The following is a 23371-nucleotide window of genomic DNA, read 5'->3' as shown; positions in this document are numbered from 1 at the left end:
GTCTTTGTTTTGAAATATATTGACCAGTTCTAATAGACCTTGCATCTCACTGAGCAACATGGTATGGAAATTATCAAGTAACTGGGACCAAGAGCTTTGTAGCAGGGAAAAAGGACCTCTTCAGAGTTACCAGGTAACAATACAATTTGTATTTCTTTTTTTTTTTTTTCCAATCCTTTCATCCTCTTTTGGTTATGAAGCTGTTCCCTCAAATGTAAAGAAGTTTCTCCCCTCACTTTTCCATGAAGGATTGTGAAGCAACACATCCAGGGAGAACAGGAGCCCTGAGCTTGCTGTATGTATCCAGGCAGTAAGAACTTCTTTCCTCCCCCCCGCCTCCCTTTTGTTCAAGAAACACACCAAGCTCAGTTTCTTCATTTTTTTTTTCTGATTTACTGAGTTAATGCTTCTTTAAAAAGATTGACATTATGGTGACAGGAAACTGAGTGTCAGGAAATCTAGCTCAGTGGGCACTGCAGCTGCTTGTTGGCAGAGTAGCCTCAGCCACCATTCTGTGCTCCACCCACAGGCTATAGTGAGTACCTTTCAGTAAAGACAGCAGTGTGTCTGCCTTACTAACCAGTTACTCTTCACCTCACTGCCAGCTGAGGCTGGTCTTAGGCAGTGGTCACCTGTCTGCTACAACTGTGTTGAGTTAATCATCTTTCTTTCAAAAGCCAGTAGTTGTAGGTACTTACCCAACATTTTAAATGTAGAACAGTGTTACTACTCCCCTGAGCTAATCACTGCTCCTGCCTGCCAGTAGCAATAGTGTCCTGCTTCTGGTCTCTTGTGCAATTTTCAGCTTGTGCTTCTAGTGGCAGTAGCCATAGCAGCAGCAGCATTGTGTGTCCAGCAACAGTGCTGGATTGGTGAAAGCAGAGCTTTTCTAGAAGGACCTGTTAAAAACATGTAGTACTGCTCATAGCAGTACGGACCTGAATCTGGCCAAATGACCTCCCCTCGGTGGTGTTCCTGGGATGGCATGCATTTCTGTGCAGTTCAGGCAGTGTACCGACTACAAAATATATAAGCTAGATAGCAAAGTATATAGAAAATTCTTGCAGAAGATCAAATTTTAGAACTTGAGCATCTGTTGTTTACAAAATCACTTTAAATTATAAAACTACTTTTTAAAACAGGAACTTCCTCCACCCTTTAGTGCGAGAAATCCTCACTACAAAGGGGACTGACCTTTACAATAGCAGACAAAATGATGCATGCTTAAGAGCTTCCAAAGCACAAAGTTTGCATGGAGTAGCCTAGTTCATTGTATAGAAGTGTTGCTGCACTGCTCTGTGTGCCTACCTTGGTTTATAGGTTGTACTTTGCAGAATTGCTTCAGAAGTTTAAATCCCACCTTATTAGTAAATTTGAGGTTGAAGGAAGCTTTTTCCTTTTAGTCAAGGATTGTAATAGGATTTACTAGAGTGAAGGAAGATACTGAAAAGCATGTTCTGCTAAAGAGCAGAACTTTGTTTTTTAATACTAGAACAGTATAAATCCAAGTTACATACAAGGTTACTGTTTTTAGGATTTACAAACTAGTATTCCTTCAGAAAGTTGCATTTTTTTTCCACTCATCAACACAGTTGCAATTGACAGTCCACCACCTGCAGCAAGCTTTTCAGAACAAGAACTGGGTAGTGAGCGAAAAGGCAATGCACTCCCCTTCTAGTAACCTGGTTTTAACGTCTTTGCTGCCTGCAGGCAGCACTTCAGGAACTCGGTCGTGTTTCTGTCCTAGCTTTCTCTCAAAGCTATGTGGTGCCCTCGAGTGGCTGAAGTGTGCAACTTGTCCCTATATAACTGAAAATACGATTATCTTCCACGTTCCTGCTCAAAATTAACTACATTAGACTAACTTTACATGATTAGTTAAAAGAAAAGCTTTAGTTAAAAACAAATCAGACTTCAGGAAAAAAGAGCCTTAACTGTATATGTGAAGTGGTATTCTGAGCCAGAATAGGTTTAGGCTGTGTTGAAGACTATTTTAAGGCTCTAATCTCCAAAAACAGGTTTGATTTTTTTAAATAATAAATCTGCAAACACAAGCTTTTACCTGTAGTTTAATATTTATATACTGATGGATAGCACCTAGAGGCCCCAACCAACATTTGAGCCCCCTCAATATCTCTGCCCCAAAGAGCTTACAGTCTAAGCAATCAAGAAGTAGGAGAAAATAATAACCGTGCTTTCTTTTATAGATCAGTAACTCCGATCCAAGACAGGTCAAGTGATTTACCTGCTCTAAGGCACAGAACACATGGTGGCAATTAAACCAACATCTCTTGAATCTCTGCTGCAGGCCTCACTTAAAGATGCTCCTTCCTCTCTAGACCACTTTTCTCTGAATAAAAATTAGCTGATTTGGAAATCTCAGCCTGAAGCTGATTAAGATTCATGACTGTTCTCCAGGTTAGGGTAAGAGCTGCAGGAACAGAACAGAGAACATATTTGTCAGAAGCATAGCTACTTTACATATTTTCATTTTCTGTGGTCATCTCACAGGTTTGGGACCTAATACTGCCACAAGACTAGCTGTTCTGGGTGCTATCTACCTTAGATTGGAAGAGTATCTCCCATCTTTTCAATTCAGTGGGCTTTGTTTTACATCCTGCAAGAGAAGCCCAGATCTTAGAAAGATGCACTACTGGAACAAACATGTTCTGCCCAGGTCCCCATATGTGAACACTTCTCATTAGCGAGTACAAGACATGTGCTGGTGGTAGGAAGGCTAGGAGAACTCTTTCCTTTGGGAGGTCCTTGACCTTAGCATCCCTTCTTCTGTTATGCTGGAGCTAGGGCTAGGCTGCTATGTTCATTCTAGGCATCTGAGGCACCAGCAGTAAGATAAGGGCTTGTGTTGACAAGAAGAGACTTACTATTTTATTTCAGCTTTGGTAACAAGTTCTTGACTTGGAGGTAGCAGCAGGTTCAGTTTATTTCTATATGCATCAGCAAACCAAAATAAAATTAGTTGAAGGATGCTCATTGCTGAAGTGCACACTCTCTACCAACGTATATAACTGCAGCTAATTGAAAAAAGACAAAGCTATTAATATTTAGCACTTTAAAGAACTTCAGTTTCATACTTAGTTGAAAGCTTTTGAAATCAGCACCAATCCCACTGTATAAACCACTGCCACCTGGCCAGTCACCAGTCCTATGTCTTTTGTCAAATGTGCACGAAACAAGATCTGATGCTCCGTATTTACAATGATAACTGAAAGGTAAGAATGAATAGCCATTAGCAGATAAATTACTTAACAGTAGTCAATAAACAAATACACTTCACCTGTATAAAGCTGTATGTTAATTCACAAGTTAAGTTGTATTGATAGTTTAGGTGGCAATATACAACGAAAAAATTAAAAGTATCATCACTTGAAAAATAGTCTTGCTTTGTCAGGGAGCTCTGTTTATACATAAGGGTAAATGAAATAGCACTGACCACAGAAGCTGAACAGTCATGCATACAAGAGTGATCACTTTTCAGCTATTGCACAAGTAGTGACAGTCTAAGACATACACAGTAGGATTCTTACAAAATGACATCAGAAAGACTGCATGCACCATCTTTCAAGGCCTTATGTGAACTGTACATACACAGGAATTGCTGTATACTGTAAATACATTGTGGATGTGTATAAATTCACATAAGATTAAAAGATTAATTTGTAAATAGGAAAGTTTACACCAGCTTATGCTTTATTTTATTCAGAAGGTTTCTTAGCACGTACACTATTTTGGATAAAATGCATGACACCACTTCAGAGTGGAGGTTTCACGTAAGCATAATCTTAAATGCTTTGGTAACTGGATATTCCCAAGGAACAGGTTTTGTTAAACCAAACTGATTACTAAAATATGAACGTGACTTATTCAGAAAAGAAGGATATAGAAAATGGCTAATAATTTCACATATTTTCACAAGATACAAAAAAACCCCTTTTCAAGTGGATTGGGATTTCTAAGCACAAATAAAACCACTGATAGCATGGTGTACAACATTTAAAACCCTGTTCAAAATGACTTCAGAATAATTGTGCATTCCCCAAATATATCAAGTTGGCAACTGAGGAAGGAAATGAAATATTAAATGAATAAGTTGGCATAAGAGGGGTAAATTCTCTCTGTACCACAAGTTTCATAATAAAATACTGCTGTATGTTTTAATTTTAGACATAAGCATTTTTGTATCAGTCTGGTTTGTTTCTAAATGACTGTTTCAACTAAAAAGGTGTTTACACAATATACACATTTCATTACTTACAAAGAGAAATAAGCTTAAAATTTCATATTAAAAACCTGGGATACAGTAGGGTTAGTAGCACCATGAAAAATGTTTTTCAAAACTGCAGTCTTGTTATTTTAAACATATTCAGTGCGTCGTGTTTTTCTCTATTCTCTTGGTTGATCAAAAAGGTGCCATTTTGGTACAGGGAGAGAAACGAAAAATTTCATCTTCTGATCCTTTGTGAGCCTCAAGCGTTGTTTTCTGTTTCCAAGAGGTCAATTCTTTCACCTTAGTCCCGTTGTCAAATATGTACCGAACAACCCTTAGTTTGGCACATGAGTGAGGTACATTTGAATTTGCATGGTTAAAAGAGTTTGGATTTGTTTTTTTCTTTTCTTTCTGCACAGTAGCACCATTGTTGCAGCTGGAAGACAGTGCATCTTAGGAATTTTCAACTGTTTTATAAAACGTTCTCCAAGACGTTACGTCTTCTTCATGCAAACTTGACAACGACTAATACGCGTCCTCAAGTCTCCAGCTTTCAGTGTCTCTGACTGAGGTTTACTGGTTGACAGACACAAAAGTAAGGTTAGGTTAGCTTTTTCTTTGTTTACAGAACTGTTCCTTAATTCTACGTAAGTGGGGAATTAGCCCTGTATTTGAGAGTTTTCCTTAAGAGTGATCTTTCTGTATGCCCTCAACACCAGGTGACAGATGCTCAGTTTTGTCCAGTGTCCCAGCATACACAAGGAATGCTAATCAACTGCTTCAGTCTAGCATACAACATAACACAAATTCCAAACTGAGTGGAAGGTGAATTTTGCACATTTGAGACAGGATTTCTGGGGTCTTTTATAGCCTTTGGGTTTCTCAGTTGAAGGGTACTTTTAACAACCCATTAAAAAATGACTGCTACAATGAGATTGTTATTTATTTGATGGCTCTACCAAATTATTTATATTCTGAAAAGGGTAGGGAGGTAAGAGATTAATATAACAAAGTTATATAATATGCATGCACACAGAGGGAGTCTAATTCTTAAAAGTTCCTTTTTTATTCTATTTTTTTAAAAGAAAGTTGTGTTTATTGGAGAGAAAAAACTCAAAAGGTGCATGGTAGTTATTAGTAGGCAGTTTTCACTAGTGAATTACCACTGGTCAACTACCCTGAAAACTTAGTGATAACTACTTAATGCACATTAAGTATCATGGTTGTAGGCGTTACAAAACCAACTTGGCGTCCGCTACTGCTGTGTAACACAGTGCATATTGCCAGGCCTGTACTGCAAAGCTACATTTTTCAATTTGGTGGCAGTGGGAATACTTATGACTTATCAGTACACAAACAGGGCAGTAGCAATTTATTCCATGAAAGGAGGTTATTTTTCAAAGAAAAAAAAATTATTTTGCTACTCGAGTTGAAAGGGAAAAAGTTTGAGGAGCTGACAGACTCCAGCTGAAATGCTGACTGAGAAAAGCTGAGGACAGAATGTCCGTTGGCTTCCTTGCAGCCAAAATGTCATCCTAATTCTTCTGCAAAGTACTGGAAAAAATGCTTGCCATTGAGGGCATTACACCTCCTTCACACAAGCCTTTTAAAAACAGGTTATATGAACATCTGCCTTAAAAGGTTTAAGTAGATTTGATCTTGCCCTTCATACCTGTCCCTTGTATGTCTGTGAACTACCTTTTCAAATATTTGAGTCTATTGAAAGGCCTGGCAAGAAAAAGCAACAAAATTGATCTTTTAGGCTCCAAATAGAGTAACTGCAGTAGGACTACTTTCAGAGAAGGCAATACTAAATGTGAATAAGAATTGACATAAAAAGAATCTGACTCTTTGCAAAACAGAATGTGCCCAAGCAAGTTTTTAAACACTATTAAAAGCTTACCAAGGAAACACTTGAAAAACTGGTTGTGAGGGGGAAAAATTAAGCTGAATTATTTCCCTATAACCCTGTAAACAAATCTCTCTTGAGCTCTGGAATAAATTCATTTATTCTTGAATAAAGCAATATACCAGAAACAGGTTTTCTTACCTGAACATTTCTGACACCTCTACAGTTGCCAGCCAGAAGCTATATGAATTGGCATAGTAGTTACAAGTGCCACGACCATGGCATTCAATAAATGGAGCTGAGCGGAATTCTTCTAAACAGGATCCAGGCGACGCCAAGGCCTGTCCAGAGCCCTCTGCTCCAGCACTAGTGTGCTGGTGTAAGGGTGGAGGAAAGAAACACACAAACAAGATTCTTAGAGTAGGTGCTAAAATTTAAATAGCACAGCATTCAACTACTGAAAGAGCCACTGTTCATTCTGGGTTGAGATTTGAGATAACACGGTGCCGCACACCTCCATAAATATCAGTTACACTGGGCTCTGTGTACTGGAAAATCAGTGTTTATCTTGGTTAGTAATTGAGGGTAAAAGCTTTCAAATGACAACCATTGTAGTTTTTAACAAAGTTCTAGAGCAGCTAATTGAGGACATAAGTGGATGCTCGCCATTTCTGAGGCAGTTAGAAGGCAGTTCTTACCATCATGAAAGAGTAACCAATCCACAGGGAGTCCCAGCCTGGAGGACACGAAGGAATCTGAATGGTCTGACTGTGGACAGCTATCACCATAGCAGGAGCTTCACACACAACACATCTGGGCACAGGGGAAGTATCAGAGAAATGCATTAAAATATAACAGGAATATGTTTTATTAAGAATTCTTATACGCAGAGAAAGTGAGGAAAACTAGCCTGTGAGAGGCTGTCCTATTAATCCAGACTTCTACTTCTCATGTGTTTTGTAACTGCAATAAGACAGTATTTTGGAGTGCAAAATCCGCCTGTATTTCTACTAAGAACCATTGGTTAAAATACCAAAACAGTTCCTGAAACAAAAACTGGAAGATCCAAGTCCCCAATTGAATGCCTTAATTCTAGAGCTAACGGCTCTCATCATCTTTTTCGTGTCCATGGTGATCTTGCACTGCTGACTACATAGCTTCCTCAGTCAAGGAGAGCTCTTACAGCCTTTCTGCCTCTAATTATCACTGCTGCACAGAGACCTTTTAAGACAATGAATACTTTAAAAAAAGCTATTTTCCTAGCATTTCCCAGAGCAAAACCTGATTTATTCACCTCTTAATATCCAACCTGTGTGTTCGAAATACATGGATAAGGTGTGTTATTTATCCAGATATTAAAAAAAAAAGAGACCTGATAGCCTGCTTTATCTCACCGGCTAATGAATGGCTGGATGCTTTGCCCAGTCAGTGGCTCCATGCTCATTGGCATTGGCTCTGGAGTTGATAGCCAGTAGGAATAGTCATTCCTTGATGCAAAATTACAAACGTTGTTGATGTTGCAGAACATGAAGGGCATGGTGCTGAAACGTCTAAGACAGCTCCCAGCAGTACCTACAGAGTAAGATACATAACATGTGACAGCAAAGTTTTCACTTCATCACTTTTTATAGCAATTCTTTGAGAACAGTAATTGTGTATTCTTCCTCTCCACCTGTGAGTGCACAGCATGTGCTATCAAATTGTCACATGGGGGAAAAACTTAACTTCTCAATTTTGGCTTACATTCTTTCATCCTGAATTATAATGTGCAACCTCTGGAGGTAGTTCATCTTAGCATGCAATCCCCGTCCTCATCTAACAAATCTCTAAGACTGTCATGCCTTCAGAGAACCAAAGCATTTGAAGCAGCAGCTACAATCTCTTTCCCCTTAAAGGCAGAACAGAATATCTCACCCAAATCCTGGCCATGTGCTCTCTCATTTCCTTGCACATATAGAAGAGAGAATCCATCATATATCCTTGATGTTCCTTGTGGACATAGTGGTGTATCCCTGGTCTGGCTGTGCCGAGTTATAAGGAATCCGTGAGCAACAGAAGCTGTTCCAGGAGGACCGGGTGGGCCTTGTAAGCCATCAGGACCAGGAGGTCCCTGTGTTCCTCGTGAACCTGTTCACATGATATAAACACAAACACACAGTATTTATTAACACCATTTCTTGCTCTTTTAGGACTATAATGTAACACTGAAAGATCTTGTTATTAAGGTGCCTTATGAGTTGGGGGACACACCTGGTATAACACTATCTTCCTCAAATTATTTTTTCACGTAAACTTGGTTAAATCACTGAGGCTGTCATAGCTCTTTCCCTGCATTAGAGGGGCATTGTGAAGTTAAATACATTCAGAGCTGTGAGGCACTAAGATAAGAACTGCAGTGGACATGACAGCCACTGGAATGAGTCCAAATCAGCTTTCCAATTCCAAAACATATTAATCTGTGTATGCAGCTTAAGGTAATGTTGAAATATCTTGCTCAAGATCACAAAATAAATGGCTGAGCCAGAAACAGAAGCAAGTCTCACTCTAGGGCATGCTATGATAACATCTGAGCCAAAGCCCACCAAAATGAATAGAAAAGCTGCAGTCAGTGCTGGAGTAGGTTACAAGTGGAAATAGGCTACAACAGCCTTGAGGGAAAGAATGAGTTCATATGACTGAGAAAGGTATCTGAGAATGCATTTGTTCTTGAACAGCAAAAATCAGGACTACAAATGTTTAGACTATGTTATTCCACAGTCGTCATTATTTACATTTTTTCACTCAAATAATGCTAACAGATTTCATCAAGTGACTCAGAGAAAAAGACATTATGGATTTCTGTACTGTTTCAATTGTTTAAATTCTAATACTTTTTCTCACAAGTTGCAATATATAGCTACTTAATATGTATCATCTTCTTTAGAAAACTGTCCCAGTGCCCAGTCTGATTTCTTTTCTCAAATCATAATTCAGTAATTCTAAGCAGTAGGCTGCATGGTAGCCTGATCTCCACCTTTAGTGAAATTCTTTCCTTTATGAAGTCTGTTTTTCCCCATTCATGATTTCCATGCAAAATTAAAGTTTTACTTATCTGTCTTCTATTTCTTACTACCTTCATTGTCTCCTGCACATCATCTGTGCTGCAAAGGGCATGCCATTAAGCTTAAGATAAAGCACTCTATAATATTATTCAGCAATGACTGGGGCAATGCGTTGGTTCCAAGAATATTCCAAACCAAGTATGTTCAGCTGCTTGTAATATTTTTGCAGTAAGAAAATAATAAAATCATAATTTTAGGATTATTCCCATGAGGCAAAGATCTCACTTCCTAATATTAGCCTGTACTCATAAAAGGGAGCATCTATTTTCCGCTAGCATAAACACCATACCTGGTTGGCCTGGGAGACCTCTCTCGCCTTTACGACCTGCTGGACCATCAAAACCAGGTAGTCCATCTCGCCCTGGGTCACCAGGAAGACCAATTGGACCTAGAATAGACAAATGCAAAACTGAGAAGGTCCTGAAATTTTGCTACAGAAATCTTTAAGTTGTCTGGGACTCATCTATTGTTTCTTCATGATACTTTAGACAAGAACAGACTATCACACCAGATATATATGGTAGAACCCTACATTTATTTATCTATTACCTCTTGCTGAACTCAGTAACTTGTCACTGCAGCCTGTGCCACCTAGGATCATACCTGGCAATCCCTGTGGGCCTGGCAATCCAGGTGGCCCTTTTGACCCAGGCTGTCCTGGAGGGCCTGGGGGACCAGGGTCACCTTTGACAACAATGCTTCGTCCAATGGTTCCTGGTAAACCTGGTGGACCTGAGAGAAAGCAGCTGAGTGTTAGATAAACCAAGGTGGAAGACAGCATTAGAAACAGTTTCTGTTATTCTTTATTGCAAAGTCAGAAGCCAAAAGGACCGAGACCACCTCAGTCCTACATCTGTGTAACAAATTCTACTGGCAGGGGGCAAGAGTGGCAATAATGCTACTCAGGACTCCTACCTGGTGGGCCTGGCAATCCTTGACTGCCTGTGAGGCCAGCAGGTCCTGCAGGTCCAGTGGGACCCTTCATACCTGGAAACATCAGATTCGCACAGTTACACAGTGAAAGAACACGCTGTCTTACAGAATCTGAAGTAGGAATAGCCAAACTCAGGCTTCCTTTCTCCCTAAGGGGCTATTACTGTGTCTGGAGGTTTTCACTTAAAATGCTAGTTAAATACCTGGGAATCCTGGAACGCCTGGAACCCCAGGGTCGCCCTTCATTCCATTCAGACCTGGATGACCAGGATCCCCCTGAACAGAACAGCTTTGTTACTCATCTCCTCAGCAGTTTCAGAAAAAACAGACAGAAAAGGTGGCTGGGGGACAAAGCAGCACACTTTGGGTCTGTGCACTAGTGCTTTGAAAGGCCAAGGCCATGCATTCTGCTTGCTGCACTGGGTGCTGTCAGGGAACACTGTAACATGAAGTGCATCGACAGCTACAGCTCCCACAGGAATAGCGTAGGGACATCCTGCCCAGATACTGGGGGATAATTAAGGAAAAGACCCTCTTATTAGCTACCACATTTTGACTTTTATTTTACTTGATAAACTGCATATTCCACACAAATATATTCCATTTTTATTGCATTTAAAAGTAAACTAGGGAGAAAACTCCATTTCTTGTCCTACCTGATGTCCAGGAGGTCCTTGATCTCCCTTTTGACCAGTCAGGCCAGGTGGGCCAGGTGGACCCGGGTTCCCCTTTTCCCCTTTAAGTCCTCCACTGCCTGGTGGCCCTCGTGGACCTTCTGGGCCTGGTGGACCTTAACATTGCACAACAAATATGCACATGTCAGTACATATCAACCATTCTCCCTCAAGTTTGTGCCTTCAGCGTAAAAAAAAAAAAAAGATACTCTGGCTTGACTTCCCAGCTCTATTGCAATGCTGAATTCAGGATAAACTAAAAGGAAAACAATTAGAGGGATTATTTGCACTACCCAAATTAGGAACCAAGGCTCCTTATCTAGCTGATGAAGAAAAGCAGGTCTTTCCAGAAAGCAGTGCAACTCACCCGCATTAGCGGCTTACCAGTGACCAGAGCAGTGCCTTCAGTAGGAGCCAAGAAACCCAGAATTAGATGGTACAAATATCCCCTCTGCTGACCTGCATTACAGTCACCATCTCTTAAGTGCTATCTTAACAGACTTTGAAAACCAGTCTCAACAACGTAAAATATTCCTGCTTTTTTGCTGTTAGAATTTGACATACTTGTTGAGGAGCCCAGAATATACTGTCTACTGACTGCTAGGCCAGCAGGAAGCCCATCATTCTGCCTTGCCTAAATAATAATCTGAGTTGCAGAAACTTCCTTATGTTGAACGACTCTCCCTCCAACTGATTTGTCTATCTTTAGTAGAATTACGCTGTGTAAATCCAATACAGGAACTGGGCTGGTCTTTAAATATTTTCCCTTTGCTACAGCCACATAAAGCAAAAGCCACTAAAGCCAAGCAGTGGATTTAAAAGAAACTTAGGTACTTGGAGAACTGAAAAATGAGACCCCCACCTTTATGCCACCATCTAAATAGAAGGTAACAGATAGTAATTTATGGCAAAAGAAACCATAAACAAGTACAGCAACAGCCAATAACATTTTACAAGTTAGATCTCATAATTGGATTAACAAACAGATCTCTTTGCAGGACAGTGCTGTGACATTCTCCCCTGTAGTACAACAAATCTAATAACATGTATCAGTGTGCTGGATTTTCAGTTCTTCTGCAATCTCAATTTAACATCCTCATAGTCTATATTCAGTGGATAAATTTGATGAGCTGTATTTCTGCATGCAAATCTGAGTACAGAATTCCTTCAAAAACTTTTCTTTTTAAATCAACAGCAATTTTGTACTAGATTTCACACATATCCTGTAGCAGTTTCAGCTACAGAAAACATCCCATCAGGCAAGGATTTTTTGTGTTCATTCTGCTCTTTTATGCTGGTCTAGTACTGTACACATGCAAAATAATAACAGGTTACCATCTGAGGCATGCTAATCAAACACATACGATCTGCAGGGTAACCATAGTACTTAAAAGGATAATCATGGAATTACAGGAAAACATCCGTTTCTCTTACATCAAGTGCAATGCAGTAAAATAAATTGACCGAGTTAAGAGTCTAACCTGGAGGACCTGGAAGGATCAGAGTTCACCAAAGCCCAATGATCGATGTTAGAAGGATCAGACATCACACAGTACAAAACAAGATTACTAGTTAGAAATAGTACAGATGACAGCATATACACTACACAACAACCCATTTCACCAGCATATTTTGTATTTACAGTATAATCCACATGCATGCATAAAACCATACATGAATACACAATGATATGTATTTTCAGATACAAGTTATTCTGGTGACTAGGCTCTACTAAGACTAATTTGACACTTCATTTAACAACAAACTTAAAGCTTTTACTAAAGAATGTGTTATTGCTTTAATATTACAGCTGAGGCCCCTGACTGGTTAGTCCTACTCACAATGGGGTTTGGACTATGTAACCATTTCACTGACAATATTCAACAGCACAGGGCCTGGAGCTTGGGAAATTGTGGGTGACAACTTTTGAGCAAAATTCTGCTCTGTGTAGGGAGGAAGTGTGATTAACAGAAAGACTTACCACCACTAATCAGGTATAAGCCTCAAGTATCTGTGAATACAATTCTAGGACTGAAAAGTAGGCTTATACCCTCTTCCAAATGGTAAGCAGTATTGACATGGATCAAAAGGGCTGCAAATGCTATAATCAAAAATACAGCAGAATGTACAAACTTAGAATTTGTTGGGTTTACTGGTCGGCATTATTTTTTCTTGATAAAAATCCCCCAAGGTGCTAATTTACCTGTTTAAGGTTATTACGGACAATGGCATGTGATAACATCCTTAGAAAAATCATTTAAATGTCCTCTTTCAAAAGGTAAGCTGGCTGCCCCTACCATGCTCCTGAATACATATTTTAGCTCCTGTGCTACTTGCATCTTTCATGTCAGTGAAATGATTTAAATATAACAACATACCACCATGCAATTTGCAGCTAGAAACTACAAGAAATACATGTCAGGTTTACCTCAATGCACTATTTCTGACATATTTGGTAAATTATTTTAAATACTAACTGTAATACAGTTAAAAATAATGACATGGACATTACATTGTTACTGTTAAGTACTTATAAACTATATTTTTTAGATATCTAAGTTTTGCTATGATTTATAAATCTGTCCTATACTTGTCGATTATTGAATTCTGGCTGAGCAGTCATAGGGTGGAACAAAACCTGAAGCAATAGGTAAGTTCCTCTCAGCATACCCATGACAGCAGGCCTCTTTGAAAGTGTGGTTACTGTTTGTGTGACCACAGTTTAATTAAAAGGTAAAGCCACATTCATTTTTTTACATGACCGCATAAAGCTAGTATTCAAACATCAGGAGCTATCACATTTGCTACCTCACAGGACTTAGGACAGCCCACTGAAAATTAAAATGTATTTTTTAATTGAATTTTCAGAGTTCTTTGCTGCCTCAAAGTCATCATAGCAAAACCTAAAGACATCACTACTATTAAATAGATGTACCAAGTCATTTTCAATCTAGACACAGATGTTAAAAACCTTCCCAAGAGCTGGCTTGTGCTACATGCTGATACGCCAAAATTACAATAAGCTTGTGAAGATTACCATGTTCTTACCGATCCTGTTCCACTGCCCTAGCATTAGGGAGGGGAGGGCTATATGTTTCATTTTCATAAAATACGTGTTAGAGGAAGAGCTTTCCTCATTTCCTCTAAATGTGCTGGTGAAACAAAACAATGGAAATAAGGACTTCTCCACACTGGAAAGTTACAATGCTCTAAGTTGGGAATGTAGAGCATCACTGTTACTCTGTATAAATTTTCCTACAGACACTGTTGGTATAAAAGAAGCATCTAATTTAAGTCACTTGAGAGTGTCCAAAATCAACAGTAGCAGGTGTTACAAAAATGAATATTGCCACTTGCCCAAGCTGCAAAACACAATTATACAGCAAAGGCATGGGAGGAGAACGCAATATGCTTTTTAAGAAAAGATTAAAACCAGTATATATTGTTTTCAACTGCACTAAGAATAAATATGCTAAACCAAGTTTCGCAGTTGGGGACACTTCATAAAAGCCTTGCAAATCTGGACCCACATGATCTTCCACCACAGGAGAGCAACACTATGTCCTTCCACTGTCAGTCCTACAACATGATGAGCAGTCTGAAAGCCAACTCTGAGCTTTTCCTTTCTACCACAAATTGAAAGGTACACTTGAAAAAATGACTCAGCATATCTACATTTAGACACTACAAAAGTATATACATTCATTTTCATGCAAAGTTATTATTTTGGAGTTAAGGGGCTAACCTGAGGGACCTGGGAGTAGGGGGTCAGAGTTCACCAAGGTCAGCATTAGAACAAGGGGAAAAACATCAAAATTGTTAGAAATATCAACAAGCTAACATATTCAACTAAACCTTTCTTTTTAGATTTAGCTCAATATTCCTTTACAAAACAGTATGCATAACACCAAACTATTATTATTCATACCAATGAAAATAGACATATGGAGTAACAGCAATGTTGTGTTGCCCTGGAAATTGGCTTAATTTTATAATCAATTAATAAATCCATCCCAATGCCATCTAGCAACGTTTGATTTAGGGGCAACTCAACTGAAGTCAGAGCGCTACATCATGTTTGACTTCATCATTTACTAATCTTAGAATATACCCAGAAGTCAACAACAAACAGTATACGCACACAGCTACTGGTTTTATTTATGTACCTAGAAGGGGGGTAATTTGACAGCCACATAGCTGCTTTTATGATGAACTGCCTTATGTTGAAATGTTACAAAATCAGCGTTCCAACAATAGACTGTGTTATCATTTGAAACAAAAGGCTGGAGTGCTGATTGTACCAGAACCGCAATAATAGTTTGGTTTATCCACATTAGTTCACACATAACTGAGCAAAACAAATGCTTCACTTTATACGTCGCATGCAACAAAAATGGAAATAAGAGAAAGAGAGAGAAAAGAGAAAGAGGGAGAGAACATGGCTGAGCAGAACCTCACTGGTTGTTTTCCCCCTGCCAATGATCATAAAACTGCACAAAATTAGTCCCACCATTCGCCTCCCTCCCCAACTGATTGGTCAGTAAGCACCTGATTTATACAGAGAAGTGTGAACAGGTTGAGAAGCTTCAGAAAAACCCCAGTGCTACAGCAGAGCACAGAATGTCACTTGGTAGCTCTTGGTAGGAGCTGCTTAGATGGTTTACTTTTTTCTTTTTTTAAAGAGTTTGGAGATCTCCTCTAAAAATATATATTTTTTTTTAAAAAGCCTATACTCTTATGGACCAGCTTCCTGTGCCAAAATTTTAGTCACCGTACCTACTCTACACAGAAAAATTATCTTTGAAAGATCTTGACCTCTAGGATGTCTTAGGCCTTTATTTGGGCACACTTAAATTACAAAGCCCAAGCCCAGCATCCCACCATCTCTTATCCCTTCTTGCCACAGCTGCAGCTCTATCCCCAGCAAGCAGGGTTGGGATTACTTGTCCCATACTCCTACCCACCAGTGAACAACTAGGCAGTAGAGGACAAGGCCACACAGAAAATGGAAAGCAAATTAGGACTACCACCTTGCTGCAGAGATGCTCCACTGATGGTTAGAGCCCCTGGGGCACAGCAAGGAGTAAGTTCCTCCAGGAGAAGGGGGGGAAGGCATACACTCCTCCTTCCACTAACCAAATAGGAAACCAGGAAGAAATTGTGACTGGCTGTGAATTAGTAACTCACTGGGTTGTTCCACACCAGTCACATAAAAAGCGGGTTTAGGATGCAACACAATTCAAATTTTTTTGCTAGGACTAAAAGAAAACCTCATTATACTGGCAAACAGCACCCCAGTTTTAAGGTGTTTAAATCAAAACCAAATGTTGTTTATAATGACTCATTTTTTAAATGCACAGCTGGATAGATGAGTTCATAGCCTACTCTGCACAAGAGAAAAGCTCATACTGCCACTGAGAAAAATCAAGTATTACTCAATTCCAGTTCTAGTGAAAATATTCTGATAAAATTCCATTCTAAAAAAGTGTTTTCCAGTGGGATTGCCTCCTTCTGTATTGGAAGCAAGCATGAGGAAAAAGCAAATCTTAAAGTCTTTTTAAGTGTGTACTGCAAAACTAAACTCTCCCTTGACACTCAAAAATGAACAATATGTGCATAGCAGCTATTTTACAAATCTACTAACTTTCCCCAAACAAATCTTTGAATAACAGAAAACTGAGGTCAGAGTTTGAGGGCAATTAATAAAGATATTACTTCTCTATTAATATGCAAAGAAAAAAACCTGTAATCAACCAATAGCTTGGTTTGAAAATAGTCTCCTTGAAGGAGAATATCAAACACATTAAAGTGAGATGAATCTTGCTGGTGGCAAAGTACTACTGGACTCACAATACAGCAATAACCTTGAGCCAGAGCTGCAACAGGTTCTTTAAAGTCAGATTTTTTAAGAGCAGCATCTAATGCAAATAAACATTCTATGACACAAAATATAAATCAAATTCTAATACATGCCAGGGAGTTGCTCAGCAATGTTAACTCAGTATAGTGGTTTTTTTCATTCCCAGAATTAGTTGGTGCAGGAACAAAATGCAAACGTGGAATGGAAAGATGAACACGGCATGATGGTGCACTGAGTCCATGGGAGCCACATGACACAATGGAGCAATGAATTATGTTACATGACACGAAGATGAAGAGGCAGCTATCCAATTTGATCATGCTGTGATGCTAGAGTGAATTTGATTTTCATGACTCTTAAAATGATGGGATTTGTTACTTTTGGTTTTTTGTGCGCGATGACATTTGCTGATCACGTGACAATACTGCAAAGGTATCAGAAGTTCAAAAGTCGATATCGTGCTCGCTAGGTGATTACTGTGACAGCATGCGGAGAATATCCCGTTTATTAATGCATTTGAATTTTGCTGCCAGGTATCAGAAGTTAACAGAAACTAAGGCTGTTTTATTTTTAGATACTGTTTACTTTTGGCAATAAAATCCTCTGGTTGCCTGCAAACATTAAGACCTATGCCATGAGGCTTGAACTTATCCATCCAAATAAATTGGGAAAGTTTAATGGCTGATAACCTACCAGCAAAATATGAAAGTACTGATGGATATTGATAGATAGGGATCATGCTCTTACCTGGCCTTCCTGGAACACCTGGTGGGCCAGGGCTACCTTTAGGGCCTTCCAGAGGTGGCCCTGGTAATCCTGGTGGACCTGGTGGACCCTGTAGACCAGGGAATCCCTGGAAACCTGGTTCTCCCTTCAGACCTGGAAGTCCAGGGGGACCTGGTGGGCCAGGTAACCCCAGTTCTCCTTTTTGCCCTGTAAAACCAAACAGCCATATTGATGAATACTGTTACAGATTTATACACAAAAAGTCCAAATGTCAATTTGCAGAGCCATTCCTCTCTTGCAGAAGGTGCAAACCTGGCTGCAACTCACCACATTTGCGGAGTGAGACAGTATAAAATTGGTCTAACATTCAGAAAAGAGTTAGGGCTAATAATTCTTGCAGGAGAAAGTGCTATAGCTTTTGACACATTAAAAGGTTTTACTAAGTCTCTCTTTACTACTCAGCAATGCTATAATTCATAAACATCCTCTGAGTTAGTAAGCAATGCTTTCTGTGAAGAAATCTGTTAATTTTCTTTTTGAGACACTGCTGAAAGTTAAGACATACTTGCAGAATTTTCAGATAAGCTTGAGGAGTTTAGGCGCTTTAATGCTACTGGAAAGTACTATAACTTAGATTGTGAAGTTGCTTTTGAAAATATAGCAAGAAGCTGTATTTTCAGAGCAGCCTAATTTGTTATCTGTTGTATGAAGGCTTTATTTACTGAGACAAACCAGCAGAGTTCCACACAATGCAGTACACTATTATCCTGTGTGGATTTATTCTGTCTGCATAATTGCTAATTTAGAAAATTCTGTAATCAGTAATGAGTGTCTTTATTGCTGTGGTTAATTGAAAACGGTCTGCTGAGAAGAAAAAGTTATTTTAGTTGTTGCTATGGCATTCATTTGTTGCAGAACATACAACATGCCCTTTGTTTTTTTGGTGTATAGATATATTTTACATCCAACCTTTTTAACAAAGAACAACAGAGAAACTTTACCTGACAATCCTGGGAGTCCTGGAGGTCCTGGGCGTCCAAAACCTGGTAGACCTGAAAAGAAACAGATTCAGTTAATAATGAACATTTAGCTTTCACATCTCCAGGAACAGGAATATGTGGCTGAGAATGATGAAAGTGCAGTTCGTCTCAATCTCTGATTCCTTGAGACTACCAGGATTCTCACCAGTCTACACCAAAGATTTTGCTACAGAATGCATCTGTAACTTTCCTAAGTATTTCCATCCATTCACAAGATGCTCTTTCAGATTCTGGGAGTTAATACATTTGCATTTTTGGTTGAGGTTCTCTCTTTAAAGCAGACATTATGCTATTTATCCATTCCGTAACTGAGTTGAAACAATACAGCTACCATTGAATACAGGAACAGGGGCTGGTGTCAGGTAATTAGAATCGAAGAGCTGATTGAAATCTTGTCCTGTGCTTCATTGGCAGCTTGACAGCACCCTTTGTGAACCATTCAGCAGGTGGAAACCACAGAAGCAGCTTTGAAGGTATATGGGCAGTTATAAGAAAAATAGAATAGAGAAAGCAGGACATCGCAACAGAGTGAAGAGAAGAAAACAAACAGGAAGGATACCTAACCTGGTTCACCCTTCTGACCAGCTGGTCCAGGGATACCATCTCGACCAGGCTGTCCCTTCTCCCCTGAAGGACCAGGAGGGCCAGGACGACCAATATCACCTGAAAGAGGAACAGAACACATTAGCTCAGTAATGCCTAACCTGCAATAAAAAAAAAAAAAGCAGCCTCCTCCCCTCCCTGCAATCTGAAGGTGTGACAATGTAATAACAAATTCACAAGGGTGTAATCTTAAAATTGAAACTTTTCTCTCTGTCCTCACTGACAGTTTAGAAAAGGCTTTTAGGCCTGTGACCTTTTAAGAAGTTAGTGTTTGCTAAAAATAACATAATGCTTCCCTTTAGGATAAACTAGATTTTGCTCCTATAAAAACAGGTTAGACCACTGGAGTACTTAACATAAATAAAGCTGGTAAATACTGAAACAGTTAACTTTTTGTTTCAATAGCTAACTATATGACTATGACAGCAGACAAGTTGTCAAGAGAAAGTTAAAACTTTTCCATTTAATTTCAGTAAACTGTGCAATGGTGTTTGAGCATCCATATGAATATAAATGCATTTTTATGATGTTAGAAAGATAAGAAGGAAGAGGCTTCATGTGTTATGTTTTTTTACAGAAGCAGCTGACCTTTGCTGCACTGTTCACGCTTACCTGCTGGCCCAGGAGGTCCAGGCAGGCCAGGATTACCTGGAGGCCCCTCAATACCTTTTGGTCCTGGAACTCCTGGCGTTCCTGTAAAGTACGGGCATTTCAATCCATTGAGCACAAAACTGGCTTGTCAGCAGATCTTGAAATGCTATAATCTGAGATGGCCTGAATAACAGATGAGCTAATTGTATTAAGATACTGTATTTATGCTCATTTTGCAGATTTACAGCTGATCAAGGAGATGAATTATAGAATCATAGATTGGTTTGGGCTGGAAGGGACCTTAAAGACCATCTAGTTCCAACCCCCCTGCTGCAGGCAGGGACACCCTCCACTAGACCACGTTGCCCAAAGCCTCATCCAACCTGGTCTTAAACACCTCCAGTGATGGGGTGTCCACAACCTCTCTGGGCAGCCTGTGCCAGGGCCTCACCACTCTAACAGTAAAGAATTTCTTTCTAACATCTAACCTAAATCAACCCTCCTTCAGCTTGAACCCATTACCCCTTGTGCTGTCACTACACTCCCTGATAAACCGTCCCTGACCATCTTTCCTGTAGATCCAAGAACGTACAGAAACAAAACATACTAGCATGACAGTCCTTACTGCTACTCTCAAGACTGTCTTAATTGTTGAGTGCCCGTGGCCAAGGACACAGTGAGTCTGGCAGTCTGCTAGGAAATTATCATTTTAGAGACAGGTGTTTCTACTTGACAACAAAATGAAAGCATTACAAACTGTGGTTGAATAGTCCTTCCCCAATTCTCTTTTCCTTTCCTGAAAAAGGATCTTAATAAAATGGTCTTAGTTAGAATGTACACCGAATTCTCACCCCTACAGCATGAACTGAGTGGGAGGTAGCAAAAACAATCGATGCATTGCAGTAGGTCTGTTCTGAACAGCATCTGAGCCTGATCAAGACAGTCTCTCAATAACTGTTTTGACTGTTAACAGTCTTTCGTGCATGACAAGAAGCGGAGGTTAAAAACCATCAGGTTCATGGCCAGGTTCTCCTCTAAGCTTCCTGCTGCTATGACTACACTGTTAAAAATTCCCTAGCTTCCTACGTGAAAGCAGCTCAAGCATGCTTGTAGAACAGCCTTTATTGCTGCAAATGCAGCATAGGTAAAACCCTCGTTTCTTTAAATTGAGAATGAAAGAACTGTTTATATACCCATAAACAATCTCTATTAATATATTTTAGAAAAGAGTGCAAAACCTGATTTCATTATGTTTCAGAAAGAGGTTTCTCCTTAGAACATGTTTTTAGACAATAAATGCTATTAAAAAAATCCCAGTTTTCCTGATGACACTTTTTTTTTATTGATTCAAGAAGGAAAAACAGAGAGCTAAAACACAGGTATTTTGTGAGTCAGAAGAGGTGAGAGTCTGACTGCTATGGGAGTGGAGAGCATCAGCTAACATAACTGCTACATCCCCTCAGAGCAGATGAATAAATTTCAGAAGGCACTCTTAATTGATGCATTCACACATTCTTGCAGTGACAATTCCAACAGCACAAAGCTTAGAATCAGCAGATTGCTAGAAACGTTGAAAGAAACTGCAGCCCTCCACCAGTTAACCATGGCGTTTAGATGTCTATACCAATACAAACAAGAGGGGAAAATTTAAAAAATCCTGTTCAGAATTACCTGGGAATCCAGGAAGGCCTGGTTCTCCTTTTGGACCTGGACTGCCAGGAAATCCAGGCAAACCAGGACTTCCAGCTATACCTTTACTGCCTGGACTACCTGGGTATCCAGGCAAACCAAGATCACCCTAGAAAACATTAAGCAGAAATAAGAATGCAGTCTTTGTAAGATGGGTAAGCTCTTGTGTGTTCCCAGCCTTACCATCACAAAAAGGTCACCATTATATTGTGTACACTTCTCCTTATATCCAGTTAATGTTAACCATCTTGCACAGAAAATGAATTTGAAATAATTCTTTGAAATAAATCTTTGTAAAGATTTTAACAGTTTTCCCCTGTATTTCTGTATAGATTATCATAGCTTTCCCTCAGAACTGGCCTACATTAAAGAAAAGTGTTCTTTTTTTCTTTCAGAGAAGAGAGAGATTTTTACCCTGTGATAATGCAGAAGAAAAGAAATCTGTGGAGCTTTAATCATGCAATGTTTTTTGCTAAATGATTTGCTGCTCAATGTCAATTGTAAGGCATCAGTGAAGGCTGCTAGATGTTCTGTAGGTTTCTGTCACTTTTTTTGTGGGTGACCAAGGATGCCATAGGTAAATGTTAGTGCAAATATTTTATATAGACTTAAAAGTTTTAAGCAGCAATCATGATGTGTCAGCTCCTTAGTAATTTATTCTTAAATATCTATTGTCTTAATTTTTTTAGAATTATCTACATAGACATGGGAACAATGATATTAAGTGTATAAATGCCTACCAACTACCAAAATGTCAGTGGGTGTCACAGTGCAGACTAAGTCACTAACTGAACCCAACTTGAAAGGTCTGGTAAACAATCTACTCCTTTAACCAGATTAAATTATATATAAATATTTTCACCTTTAAAATTAGGAAGGTTTGCTCCCACCTGAAAAGAACAAGCCACAGTCAACCCTGCTTGTTATTAATAAATTTATATACATACTTACCATTATACATAATAATATATTAAGTTATAGTTAAAAAAATCAACTTAGAAGCTGATTTCCTTATGGAATTTTCTATTGATGAATTTTGTAAGTGTACCTTTGGTCCAGGGAGACCAGGAATACCAATGCTTGAAAGACCAGGGTCACCTTTCTCCCCTTTCAAGCCAGGAAATCCTGCAGGCCCAGGCTGTCCTGGACGTCCTGCTATTCCTTGGCTGCCTTTAATCCCTGGGGGACCTGTCCAAAAGGTAAAAATACAAGTTTTATAAATATAAATAAAACTTCTATAGTGGTTTAGAGAAATCACTCAAATTACAGCAACTGAGCTAGAAAGGACTAACAAGTTGACTGGCTGGCTTTGAATACCTAATGTGTTATTTTTAAGAACAAACTAAAGTTATCTAAAAATCTCTCATGGCTTTTTGCATGATGTTCCTAAGCTTTCTTTTTTTATTCTGAATTTACACAAATCCAGCTGTCTTGTAGTATCTAGGCACAATTTACTATTAAAATCCTCAGAAACTGGAATTTTTGTTTCAGCAATCTTTCTAAATAATGGAATTCACTTTCTCCTCTCCCTTTTGCTTGTGTCTGATGTCTGTCTTCTGACAGCTGGGTTTACAGAATCATCTTTTTTCTGATCTTTCAGAGTGGAATTTCAGAAACCAGAAAAATATGAAAGTATAGATCATTCTGCTTCTACATCCATAAGCACTTTAAAATAATATGTATTTATAATATATTTGCATTTTCTGTTTTAACAGGTGTTTCCAATTTCTTACATACTATTTCAACAAATATGTATGTAGGGCTTTACGTATTCCTCATCTGCATTACCATTTAAATGTATTATTAGATAATGCGCACAAGCAGATCCACCTTTGTACTATATAAAAGGAAAACACTGGCCAAACTGAAGTAAAATACAAGCACAGAAACTAACCTGGAAGGCCCATCTCTCCTATGGCACCTTTTAACCCTGGAGGTCCTGTTGGTCCTGGCTGCCCAGGAAGTCCTGTGTCTCCCTTGATGCCTAGGAAAGTTGTGGTTTTAGTTAATTAATGGCACTAATTAAAAATTTCTGATATTCATGCATTCTCATATGAATATGCTTGTCATCTAGTTA

The 23371-nt window shown here is 39.1% G+C and overlaps 1 protein-coding gene and 1 long non-coding RNA gene across 3 annotated transcripts in view; one reads left to right on the top strand and one right to left on the bottom strand.

Annotated features, from left to right (window-relative positions):
• Positions 1–2926: 2926 nt before the first annotated feature.
• COL4A5 (collagen type IV alpha 5 chain) overlaps positions 2927–23371 on the bottom strand; it is a 77102-nt gene continuing 56657 nt past the window's right edge. The window contains exons 35-51 of one of the 2 annotated variants that reach the window (XM_075763627.1): positions 23189–23278; positions 22343–22482; positions 21277–21403; positions 19627–19707; positions 18976–19074; positions 18373–18423; positions 17393–17578; positions 10768–10901; positions 10315–10387; positions 10094–10165; positions 9782–9910; positions 9468–9566; positions 7992–8204; positions 7472–7649; positions 6776–6890; positions 6279–6451; positions 2927–4804 (exon numbers count right to left, since the gene is read on the bottom strand). In XM_075763627.1, coding sequence (XP_075619742.1) covers positions 4723–4804; positions 6279–6451; positions 6776–6890; positions 7472–7649; positions 7992–8204; positions 9468–9566; positions 9782–9910; positions 10094–10165; positions 10315–10387; positions 10768–10901; positions 17393–17578; positions 18373–18423; positions 18976–19074; positions 19627–19707; positions 21277–21403; positions 22343–22482; positions 23189–23278 — 2042 coding nt within the window. In that variant the 3' untranslated portion in view covers positions 2927–4722. Of the gene's footprint in view, positions 4805–6278; positions 6452–6775; positions 6891–7471; positions 7650–7991; positions 8205–9467; positions 9567–9781; positions 9911–10093; positions 10166–10314; positions 10388–10767; positions 10902–12266; positions 14540–17392; positions 17579–18372; positions 18424–18975; positions 19075–19626; positions 19708–21276; positions 21404–22342; positions 22483–23188; positions 23279–23371 lie in introns of those variants that run through there. The other variant, XM_075763628.1, reaches the window with a different exon arrangement.
• LOC142603387 (uncharacterized) lies at positions 4740–18969 on the top strand. The gene is made up of 3 exons (XR_012837308.1): positions 4740–4823; positions 16812–17077; positions 18826–18969. It is a non-coding gene; the product is annotated as an uncharacterized LOC142603387 (long non-coding RNA).

Source organism: Balearica regulorum, chromosome 11 (genome assembly GCF_011004875.1).
Source record: "Balearica regulorum gibbericeps isolate bBalReg1 chromosome 11, bBalReg1.pri, whole genome shotgun sequence".
In the NCBI taxonomy this organism is placed as follows: Eukaryota; Metazoa; Chordata; class Aves; order Gruiformes; family Gruidae; genus Balearica; species Balearica regulorum.
The sequence above is the reverse complement of the archived record's forward strand: the minus strand, read 5'-3'. Positions and strand labels throughout refer to the sequence as shown.